Source organism: Brienomyrus brachyistius, chromosome 11, assembly GCF_023856365.1.
Source record: "Brienomyrus brachyistius isolate T26 chromosome 11, BBRACH_0.4, whole genome shotgun sequence".
Taxonomy (NCBI): domain Eukaryota; kingdom Metazoa; phylum Chordata; class Actinopteri; order Osteoglossiformes; family Mormyridae; genus Brienomyrus; species Brienomyrus brachyistius.
In genome coordinates, this window is record NC_064543.1 from 12,788,487 (window position 1) to 12,800,883 (window position 12,397).

Genomic DNA, 12,397 nt, shown 5'->3' on the forward strand with positions numbered 1-12,397 from the left:
ATTAATTTCAAGTGCTAATTAAAAAAGACCAAAATGTTTAATTTGGTATTGCCATGTCCTCGCCCACGTTTTCTTCTCTTATCCTTGACTGCACTCTAAAATAAATGATCCGAACTTCTTCATTACTTGGGCAGGTGGGGAATTTACGTGAAGCTACTGATCACCGAAATTATAGTGAGGGAGAAAAATATCTGCGCACTACAGTGCTGACAGATCTCACTTTTAAAATTATGGATCCGGTTTTGATGATACTTTGATTAGGATTTTGCAGGGCTGTTTGAGGGCCATGGATACACAGGCAGATTCAGTCGCCCCCAATGCGTACTGTCAGGGGTCCGCTTGGCAGAATCTCCGAAAGACTTTCTAGCTGCACCTTGGTCTGTTTGCATAAGTACGTTGGTGTTGTTTTCTTTCACACATCCCTTCTTACTCCTCATGGAGCACAAAGATACCAGTGAGGGTGAAGCTTCAGGTCAAAGTGCAACGTTAGCACAGCCTGGAAGCAGTTTTTGAGGTTAAGGGCATTGCTTGGGGGGCCAACAATGATATGATTACTCTAGTGCGCCTTTCACAAGGGTCCAGCAGTAATATTATTACTCTGCTGGCCACAGGGTTTGAACCAGTGACCTTCTGGACTCATCCACAGACCCCTAACCAAAAGCATAAAAGATAACTTGCTATTATTCTCTCTCTGCCCTCCCCAAACAAACAGGCATCCTAAAGAATAGGGCAAGCCTATAGCCAAATCCAGGTATTACACCAATACTGCCTTGAGTTTTCTTCCTGCAAATTTAAGGTGTTGATCATAAGCTTAATGAAAGCCACAAGTAAAAACAAATCAGATTAAAATGATGTATTCTCTTATTACATAACATCTTTCCTCTATTGCTTCGAGGGGGAAAAAATAAATGCAGTACGAGATTGGGAAACCCAGCCCCACCTGGTGCTTCAGGTGTGATAAGTCACAGACAGAGGGATGATGTGCAGTCCTGCAGGACAGTGACCCTTGCAGCCTAAAGCACTCCCAAGGCTGGAGACAGTGTGCAGGAAGTCCTCCTCACCACAGGGGGCAGCAAGCCATTCCCACTGTTTGAGTCAACTACATGCCATATACTGCGAGTGAAACAAACTGTGGACAGGAACTGAAACTCATCTCATCTGTAAGGGCTGGACCCCAAACATGTCACACTACAGGAAGTAATTCACACAGCAGTGAAATAAATCAGGCCAACAAAGAATAATACTTAAACAGTACATCCTTTTATTAACGCATGTATGCTAATAAAATCAAAAAATGGAGACACTGTAGATTAACACATTCCCTTTAATACTATAGTCCAATTATTAAAACATTTTGTTTAAATAATATACATCTGCACCTAGGTATACTTTTTGAAATGAATACCTTTTGCGTCTTTATTTTGAACAAAAAAATCCCTATGTACAGAACATATTGCTTGCAAATTTTAATTCCTGATAATTTTTTTTTTCTTTTCCAGGAAACTTAACATTGGACTTTGAGGATCTTGAGATTTTTTCCCCTTATTTGATAAAAGCAAACATTTAAAACTCAAGTCTCAGAACATTTCAATATACAAATAACTTTACAAATCACTAGTCGTCAGACTACATGGCACAAACCACCTTGATTACGTTCTTGTTCCAAATAACCGGGAAAATCCAGGAATGGTGCCAGGGAACGCCAGCATAGCACTTCAACCTGTAAGACTGCTTCTGTACAACATCTCAGCGGGTTGACTGGTTCAGGATTTCACAAGCAGTGAGTACAGGAGGAGGGGGTACTGTACCTTGGAATACAGAGAAGTTGAGCTTGCGAACTTCCCAAGAAGGAAAAACGAAAATATGGGACAGTCATGGACCAACGGTCACTTCTTTCAGGCAAGTCAGAAGGCCTCGGGCCATGAAGAACCAGCTCCTCCAGGAAAAGCGAACGCTGGCAGTCCGCCCCCCCACTGCTGGGGGGTTGTCATGGGGTCAGTCTCAAGTTCCAGAGAGCGATGCACATGGAAAAAAAATGTTTGCAACCCTTTTGCGGTGCCTGCGTGCGTAATGCTAGCCGGACATGGAATGACACTCGCTCCCACTTTAAAGACCCTTTGCGATTCTTTCATCATTAAAACAAAAAACACGACAACCACATGAAAAGTCTTTTACATTTTTCATTTTTTTCCTTTTTTTTTACTAAAAATACAGAGGAAAAGAAAATCTGCCAGTGCCCAAATTAGGCTTCTACTTGATGAGCATTTTGGCAAAGGAAAAAAGTCTTTTTTTATACATGTTACAAGTTTGACAATAAAATTGCCATTTGTCTCCTTTAATTAATTTAGTTTTGGGGCAGAAAAAAAACTCCAGAATGTTATCTTTACTGTGTTAACACTGTGCCACTTGGCATTTTGGGAGGAGGGTTATATTAACAGCTACAAATCCATTTGTATATATTACTGTCTACTCCTTGCTCCTGGAAAGCTGGTAAGTTCTGCACGGGGAGAAAAAAAAACAGTTACAGTCCCACAAATAAACATGGTGGCTTTTACTGCTTTGTCTCTAAGTGCTCAGCTTTGCACACCTGAGAAAGGAGGTGGGTGTGAAATTTTGAAATTCCGTTAGGACCACTTTCCCCTTTCAGCGGAGGAGTCACCTGGGGGACCCTGTCCTCACAGAGGCACCTCAGCCAGAGTGGGCGGCATCGGAGCCATAACGGCGCAATTCCCACATGGCGGGAACAAACACCGGGAATCGGATGCCCGGACGCGGTAGCTTTATGCTAAAGGCTACAGGGGATCTTCGCATAATCCACCCAGTCGTCAGAATCATGACGTTAGCGTTCGCCTTGCCGCGCACGGTGGAAGCTTTCTGGTGATAATCACGGGAGAGGGGTAATCGCATGCACTGAATCGCCGCGGCCTTTGCGCATGTGTTGTGTATTTTTTTTTGGTGGGGGGGGTAAGGCTTAGGAACACCATTACAAAAGCTCAGCACCGGCGCAGCTACCCTTCAGCCGGGCCCTAACAATGAGGTCCTCCCTGGCTTTGAATGCATTAGCAGCCAGAGTGCTTTAGCCATGTAGCCTCCGGACATGACAGCGTTTCCACAGCGCGCCCACGGTGGCACATGCTCACTCTCTCGAAGCAAACGACTTCTGAAAACTGCTCTCAGAAATCCTTCATATGGAACACAACAGAACATAACCTCATAAATTAAAAGGCAATAGAACACGGACGGGATGGATTAAATGCAGCAAAGGCCGTTTCTGTTGCATGGGCATGTTGACAGCGACGACGAGTCACTCGTCGGGGATCCAGGGCGCCGGGACATGCGGTACCGCCACACGCTCCTGCGTCGGGACATGAGACGGGTCCCCGCTCTGCTGGAGTACCTGACGATGGCAGAGCGTCACAGGATGGGAGAGACAAAAGGACGTTTCGCTTGCTTTGTTTGTTCATCCGACGCACTCTCTCATTCTTTTTGTCATCCCGGCTAAATGGAAACATTTTTCTGGTGCTGGGGTCAGATTTTCCTCAAAGTGCCGCCTTCTGCAGAGCCGCCCTTACAAGCTGATGTCTGCAAATACTTGGGAGTTTGGTTCGTTTTTGTTCTTTTGTTTTTTTTTTTGTTTTTTTTGCAGTGAGGGAGATGGGGGGTGGGGGCGTGGGGGGGGTGGCGAACGTGGAGGTCGGCTTTGTTCTGTGGAAGGAGAGTTTGCCCCAGAGGCGGGCCTGGTTGGCCCCCCAGCACGCTCTAGTCCAGGGGCTCCTGCTTTATCCTGACGGGCGTGTTGATGTTGTGGCAGCGGCGGTCCTCCCGGCAGAGCACGTACTCGCTGAACTGGGAGGAGTCCACACCGCCACCACACGACGCTGCCACGCTGAAGCCCTTCTGGAACAGTCTCTCCAAGACCTGGAGGGCAGAGCGGAGAAGCCATGACTTCGGTTAGCGTGGCGTCAGCACAAACACCTGAAAGCCTTTATTACTCAGAGACACACACACACACACACACAGCGGCAGACATGATCCTGAGCAAGAGCTGGCTAATCCAGCAATGAATGCCAGCTTGGTTGCTAGAGAAACGGCATGAAGATAAGGTCAGACGCGATGTCAGAGAGACAACATCCACCCATCCATCCATCCATAAAGGAGCACAGGAGAGGGACACTAGTTTTATCCTGTTCCTCACAATGTGTTTACACTGTAAGATCTGCTCTGAAGAACCTTGCACTAGTTCTAGCAGAAGGTGGTGCTCTTCTGAGAGATGACTGCAGCTCACTCTCAAGCAGCCAGACCAGTCAGTGGGCCTCACAGACGTCTTATCTAGACGCTTGGCCTACAGAACACGGAACCGCTGTCCCAGAAGCCTCTGCTTCCTCCGCCTCCGTCATCATGATTTTTTTTATATATATATATTTTTTTTTATTATTTGTAGGATCCTCTCCGCATGTTTACGTACTCCGGGGATCCGTCTCAAGGCTACAGCCGGCGGGAAGGAGGCCAAGAGAAAACATTAAAATGGGAGCCACACAAGAAACCAATGGACACAGAAAGCAGTGACCTGACACCCCCTCGTTACCACGCCTGGGCGGGCGGGACAGGGGTGTGGGGAGGCAATTAGGCCGCGGTGTGCGTGCGGCTGACCGGGCCCAGCGCACGGGGATGGCCCACTTGTTAAGGAGCTCTTCGAAGATCAAGTGCACTAACATGCCTTTTAAAGGAGAGCTAAACTTTAAATTACTTACTTCAAAGTCAAATCTGTTTCCCTTTAATGAGGCGAAGATGACATGTAGGGTGGGGGGTGTCGGGGGCTGCTTAACGACCGCTTCTGTCACCCTCCACCAAAGCGTGTCGATGGCACTCAGCTCGTTAATGTGTGGGGAGAATGCCGGGCACCGGTGTTAATTAAGAGGCACGCCCACACAAAAGATGGTTCTGAATAAGGACAATTACGTAAAATTTGCTCTTTGTGGGATGAGCAGCCCAGTAAGCTGTCTGACACAAAGGAGTTTGTTATTATTGCATTATAGAAATTATGCAAAATAGGGCAGAGAGTCGCTTTTAGGATGGATATCTGCGAGCCACATGGCCTGGAAGGATGATAACTGCTTGTCGTGCGCCTTTCAGCTGGCATGCAACTGGGTGTTGAGGTTCGCAAATGCTCCTTGATGGGGTGAAGAAGTCGCTGTGATCACGCGTTTGCGGTTTAAAGTTTCCGGAACTGCACGTACGGAAGTTTCACGCTTTTCAGACTTCTTAACATGAAATGATGAAGCCCCCGATTTGCAGCAGCACAATTAGGAGCTGTGGGTCTGCAGGTCTCGGCTGGCAGCCCATTACTGTCAAACCGAGCACCTCTCTGCTGCCGACTTGAGGGCCTCAGAAGAGTTTTTCTTCTCCCTGGTTGTTTGCAACGGGATGTTTGAAGTTGACAACACGTCTGGGGGAAGTGGGTCATACTGGAAAGGGGGGGGGGGTGTCGCGTTCACCCCCAGGGGTGCTAATCATGCCACCAATCGGGTTCCTGTGCAGGATACGCCACCACCCCAGAAGCCAATGGGAACAGCCGAAGCTCCTGCCGACCCGGATGGGGGTAACCATGGTGATCGACAGAAGTTGTCTTGCTGGCTCACATTGTTCCTCCAGCGCTGCGTCGGTGGGGCTGAGGAATCAAAGTGGGCAGCGTCCTCGGCCGGTCGCACCGCATGATGCAAAACTGATGGCCGCCGGGGTCGGCCCTCTGCTGCCGCCAAGCCGCCGGTGCGCGGGTCTCGCTTGCGGAGATCAGAGTGGGGCAGCAGAACGTGATCTCCACCAATGGGACAAAAGCTAATTCGGGCTCCACCCCCCACATCTATTGCACCAGGTGAAAACACACCAGTAAGGAAATAGTGACCCTTTCCCAATGAAAAACATTTGGTAATTTTAACTAGAAATAATTCCCCCTGAGAAAATGTCACCTTGGACCCCCTGGTCAATATATGCATAAATCTCCTGTGAGGTGCTGGGCCCCCTGAATCTGCCTGGATATCCAAGCCGCCATTGCAACACTGCCAATGACACAAAACTTCCAAAAAGCCACACCTACACACATCACCTGACAACTCACCCCCTATCATGGATGTGGTGTAAGTTCCAAACACTGCAGCCAGCCCTTTTCAATTCTGCCTATTTTTACATCCATACTGAAATTTTTATGATTAAATTTTAGCTACTTATTACTGAATTTAGTGAGGGGAAAGTTGCTTGGCTATATTTTACGGGACATTTTTCGCAAAAGTATGTCTGCTAGGGCAACCATTCGGTTCAAGGCAGCTGGACTTGGGATCAGAGGGTGACGTTCGGGAAGCTGGTCCCCCCCCCCTTTTGGGCCGAGCTACCTGCTGCACTGAAATATGACCCAGGTGACATCGCCCTGCGCTGGCCTCGGGATTGATGGTGAGGGTCCTTGACATATTAGTCTGGGGACAAAGGATTTGATGTCCCCGGCACGAGGATCGCCGTCTGGGACACAGTACGACGACCGCTGCCCTGTCATGGTGACAGAGGAAAAGTGGTGTTTAGCCTGAGCTGGGTCTTCCATCACCCTGATGGATGAGGCTGCCCAGTCAGGCCCGGCGCCCAGGGACGGCTCACACACACCTCCGCGGCATCTTCACCGCTCAGTGTTTTCCTAAAAAGCTTTCTCTGCCAAAGCCCCCATTCAGCCACGTTCTCTGTAACGCCCAAAAAGTTCTGCCCCCTCGCTCTGTCACTAATATATGTAACGATCACAAAGTTGATCCTGAGCCCACCAGCCTTGGACACAGACCAAAAAAACTCTGAAAGGCAAACAAACTTCCCAGCATGCAGGATACAACAGGGATGGCTTAGCCCCTGCCTGCGGGTGAACACCATGCTTACAGCTTACAGTTCCTTTTGTTTGTCTCCTGACTGGTATCTAACGCCATGTGCCGTGTCATGTGACCTTTCCCGCCGTGTGTACACTGTACTTCCTGTCATTTGCATCTCGTCCCAGTCGGCAGGGTCGTGTAACCTCCCAGACTGGTCCGTATTTCCCATATGCCCCCGGCAAACTCTATCCCGCTCTCCCCTTTCAGGGTGGAGCCGACTCTACTTGGAATGGGTCCAAAAGGCAACCAGATCACAGCGCACCCTTCTGCTGGAATTATGTTTTATGCTATCTAACAATGGTTAGAAAGGGAGGGGGTGGTGGGGGGGGTGAAGGAGTTGTTTAAGAAAATTCTCCACTGTCAGACATCGTGTACAAACAAACCAGATCTGACTCTATCATTTAAGAAGTGGGGACAGGAGCTAGATCAGTGTTTCTCAACCCAGTCCTGAGGGACCCACAGCCAGTCCATGTTTTTGCTACCCTCCCAGCTCCCTGCCAAACGGTCCACATTTTTTGCTCCCTCCCAGCTCCCGGTAGGAGCAAACGCATGAACTGTCTGCAGGGCCCTGAGAATTGGGGAGATTGGGAAACACTGAGCTAGAAGGTTATTGTCTGCCTGTCTAGGACTGTGTCGTTAGACAAAAGCCTCTCTGGATGCCACTGTGCCCTGGAGCGCGAGGAAGGGGAATTCCGGGAACACTCTTCCCGGGTGGTAGGGGATGCCGGCTCCGCGATACATTTCACCTCGGCCCGCTCCACCAGTGTCTTGTAGGAAACAGCTGTAATTAAGCAAAAATGGTTTCCGCATTCGCTGGAAACGAATGCCGGCATGGAGACATAGCTCTGCTTGGCTGTAAACAGGCTGGGGAGCAAGAATTGCTTGTTGATGCGGCCAATTAATTATATTGCAAGTCATTTAAAAATCTATAAAAAAAGAGTATAAAGCAGTTTAGGATGTTTGAGAATTTCTAAGTACGGCATTAAAAAATGCAATACATGTATTTAAATGGCTCGGGGCACTGGAGCAGAGGAGTCTTTCAGAAGTGCAGCTACGTCTTAAAAAGGACTGAAATATGAATTATGCATGTTGGTTTTTTCCCCCTTTTCTCCTTCTTGTCTTACGCCAGACATGACCCAACGCCAGAAACGCGTCCTCACCCCCTCAATCCAGCCTCAGGACCGGCGTCTCGGCTGAGAAAGCGTCCGTTAAAGGCGAGGGAGGAGACGAGGGCTCCCATCTGCTTTGCGAAGGCTTCGGGGAGGATGGAGTGGGCGGCCTGATTAGTGTGTGGCTTATTTGTGGGTGTGGTTTGTTTACAGTCTAGTTTTTTTTTTACTTGGTGTGTGGCAAGTTTGAGTATTTGTGTGTGCAGCTCTGTTTGTGGATGTGGTCTTTGTGGGTGTGGTCTTTGTGGGTGTGGTTCGTCTCTGGATCTGATTACTACGGGGTGAATCAGCTTTTCCTGTATTTCCATTTCCCTTGGGGGAAAAATTCCTGCACATCACTATGAAGTACTTTGTGACAACTTGCCTCTAAGAAACGCACTATACTGAATAGGATATTGATTGATCAGGAAATTCTGGGCGTGGCCTGCAGGCTGTTATCTGTGGGTGTGGTTCTTGGGCGTAGTTTAATTGGAGGGTGCTTAGTTAGGGGTGTTGGTGGGGCAGGGCTCTATCGTTCTGTTCTTCTAGGTGGGGGTGTACCGGATGTTGGTGAGTGGCAGTAGGATGTAGTGAGCGGGGCTGTGTTCAGGTGTGTCTGGCTTGTGTTGGGATCCATTTCATTAATGGCTGATTCAGGTGGCAGTGTGTTGGGGGGGGGGCGCGGGGCTGCAGTAGTTGAAGGGTCTGGCCTGTTTGTGTACAGACGTGGGTTGGACTAGACTCAGTTTACGGTTCTTTGGTCACGGTCTTCATGAGGAGAAATCCCAATGAAGGGTAGTAAGAGGGTTACCAAAACTGGCTGAGATGAGCTTCCCTCCTCTTCCTCATCTCCCAAAAACCATCCCTTCCACCACAACATCCCTAAAAGCAACCCCTCGCATTCTCTTTGGTTAGACAAGATGATTTAACTAGTCTGGTTGAATGTTACACAGCTGTGTCATTCAAGTGCAAGGGGACCATGAAGAGAGTCCCACAATGCACTGCGGAGCAGGCGCCACAGAAACAGGAAGACGTTTCGTGGAAGATCGGCTCTTTAAGCTTTGGCTCCTCAGAGACCCAAGAATACACACCCAAGAATATGGAATACATAGTGCAATAATGAAACTCCAACGTCGTCATTAGCAACCATTCTCTGAACATGACATGAACATGCATTAACACACAGAGGACAGCGGCCAAGGACACGGTACCACATGCGGCGCGAGGATGACGTGCGAATCACCTGCACAGAGTTGAGCCTGCAGTATCCATTGAGCGGAAAGCGGATGACGTGTGTGGGGTCCTGGTTCCAGCCGGCGTTGACCGAGTTGCACATGACATCTCCCGTCTCGGGGAAGATCTCCTCAATGAGCACCTTCTCGCCGCTGAGAGCGATGCGCTCGCCCAGGTCGGGCGTGACGCGCACCACCAGGCAGTCGCAGGGTGGGGCCAGCCGCCGCTGCTCACGCTCCTGCTTCCAGCGATCCAGCTCTTTGATCATGGGCGTCAGCTGGTAGTAGCGCGCCTCCTCATACAGCAGCTGGAAGTCCTGGAGGAAAGGGTGTGGGCAGCCGACCCACAGTTAGCGGCCAGTAAAAAAATGCAACATCGCCCTCTACTGCGGGGGAGGGTTACTGTACATGGGTAAGGATGTCAGGGGTCTCATATCTCCACAATGAAAACTTACAGGTATTTTGCTTTGCTGGCAGGAGAGATGTCAAAAACATACAACATACATGAGATGTTAGCTGTCAAACGCAGTATTAATGCACTGTTTCCTACTATGGCAAATGCCGCCCCCCGAGGTCCCAGAAACGGCACAGATGCTTCTGCTTTGTGGCCTGTAGGCTGTGTGAACGCCGTGACTCTGCGATACACTTTCATCCCCCTCTAACCCGATTGGGGCCAGATGGACGTCAGGACTGGAGGTTTTTCCATGCGAGTGTTTGTTGTTAACGTTAGCATGGAAATGCTGGAATTTCACATTTCTAATCGGTTAGGTGTCCCGGGAACCGCAAACCATTCCCATCTGATGGGGGTTCTGGAACCCAATTCGGCTTCCTCGCCAATCCCTGCGCTGGTCACGCGTTTCCCGCATGGACATGCAGCGCCGAGCGGACGGAGCACCAGCCCCGGCTCTGGTACGCATTAGAACCGGCACTTGTGTGCGGCATTACACAAGATGCGTTTCCTTCATAAATTAACCATAAAGACTGCCAACCCCCACCATCCCCTACCTCAGTATAAGGGCTGACCCCCCCCTCCACTTTAGCCCCCAGGCTCAGTCCCCTCCACCCTGGGTTCCCGAAAAAGCCAGATGGCACCACTACAACCTCCCACCCTTCCAGTACAGATGAAGCAAAAAGGTGGTAAGCAGCCTGTTTCTGGGTCTGAGACTCGCGTTGGGTCCTTCACTGGATTACTTATGCTGAACAGCACCGGTAAAACATCCAATTTACAAATGCGTAAAATCTGTAAATTGAGTGGAAAGAACAACACTGACTAAACAAAATGATGAAAATAACCATTTCCTCATGACCAAATGCCACCAAAAATGATCCCTGACCACTGTGAAGACTCTGGTCAAACTGTAACAACAAGAGGTGCATCTTGGGAAAATAACTGCCTTTAAGTTTTTCATTCCGGGGCACAGTCAGGGAAACGTCCATGGCTACAGTCAAGCTCACAACTTTTCCGCTTGATGCATATTTATACAGCTGGGTATAATACAGGGGGCGGCATGGTGGTGCAGTGGTTAGCACTGTTCTTACACCTCTGGGACCCGGGTTCGAGTCTCCGCCTGGGTCACATGGGTGTGAAGTTTGCATGTTCTCCCCATGTCGTCGTGGGGTTTCCTCCGGGTACTCCGGTTTCCCCCCCACAGTCCAAAAACATGCTGAGGCTAATTGGACTTGCTAAATTGCCCGTAGGTGTGCGTGTGAGAGTGAATGGTGTGTGAGTGTGCCCTGCGATGGACTGGCCCCCCATCCTGGGTTGGTCCCTGCCTCGTGCCCATTGCTTCCGGGATAGGCTCCAGACCACCCGCGACCCAGTAGGATAAGCGGTTTGGAAGGTGGATGGATAGGTGGGTATAATACAGAGGTTCAGAGGTTAAGCTGCCAGTTTCCTGATTGCTGAGCAGCTGGGCTTCCTGAGAGATGCCAGTCTCTCTGTCACTGCTATGCTTATGTTTATATTCGCTGTCAAATGCTTTCACCTTGAAAGCAGTACTTGCAAGTAACATTCTGCAGTATTACAAAGCTGCAAAAGGCATTTTGAAACAGAACAGTTTCAAGACAGGGCCACAGATACGCAGCATTGTTTGTGTAAGATCTACAACGTTGGGATTAAGTTGAGGCAGCCTGGGTGAAATGTTTGCAGCATAGAGGCAGCCAATAGAAACGCATATTACTGTAACAATACTGCTAAAGTGGAAGAAGCTTATTGGTTGAGCAGGGCTTATAGGCAAGGGTCAGACCAAGGCATCAGAACTACCGTTGTGTAGCGACGGCTTCCTGCGGCCCAGTGGCTGTGTGCGTGACGCAGCTCCGCTCCACGCACTGTCCTTCCAGAGTGCAAACGGGACGTTTGATGCTAAGTGTGGGGGTGGCCTGGACCCGGCCGTCTCCCAGAGCTTGGAGTAGGATCTGGTATGGTCCTGCCAGCCCAGTAGAGTCCGATAGCCCAGTGTAGAGTGGCCAGCAGTGGCAGGAGACGATATGGTGGGAATCACACATGATCAGGATTAAAGATCACAGCTCCCCATTGCACCTGACCATCACTAAGCCAGAGACACCATGAAGTAATGCTGGTTTTTCTGTGCCAGGGCAGATGTACGATAATAGTCACTCTCCACGTCCAGCCTGGCCTGCCTGTGTTAATATGGCAGTGCTGCTTTCAGTATGAACTTTCCTGACATTCTACACACAAGATGGCCACAAACTAGATGTTTTTCAATTCATATTCAGTGTGAAATTTAAAGACCATCGCAATAATAAAAGGGACGGCGGTGGGTAACATGGCTGAGACCAAACAGGGTATCTGCCTAACAAACAAAGGACCGCCGCGATCTTCTGCCAGGGTCCAGGGCCAGTGAAGCATTCTTCACCATATTTTGGATAGATCCTCACAACATTATGATCCACCATAAACTTAAGCCCCACTTATAAAACACAAAGCTTAATGCGATAATTATCTCATGCCCACAATTCATCTAAGTTTCAGCAGGTTGTCATTCAAAAATTATGCATAAAAACTACAGTAATTAATGACAGTTTGCCAAAATTTTCTTGTTTATATATATAGGTTATATTTCCTGTAGTGAAATGCCAAGTAGAACATTCTTTTTAA

At 49.1% G+C, this 12,397-nt stretch overlaps 1 protein-coding gene across 4 annotated transcripts in view; it reads right to left on the reverse strand.

Annotated features, from left to right (window-relative positions):
• Positions 1–1,238: 1,238 nt before the first annotated feature.
• LOC125751874 (BTB/POZ domain-containing protein kctd15) overlaps positions 1,239–12,397 on the reverse strand; it is a 28,191-nt gene continuing 17,032 nt past the window's right edge. For all 4 annotated transcript variants that reach the window (XM_049031273.1, XM_049031272.1, XM_049031274.1 and 1 more), the window contains exons 4-5: positions 9,291–9,596; positions 1,239–3,918 (exon numbers count right to left, since the gene is read on the reverse strand). In XM_049031273.1, the coding sequence (XP_048887230.1) occupies positions 3,760–3,918; positions 9,291–9,596 (465 nt within the window). In that variant the 3' untranslated portion in view covers positions 1,239–3,759. The remainder of the gene's footprint in view (positions 3,919–9,290; positions 9,597–12,397) is intronic.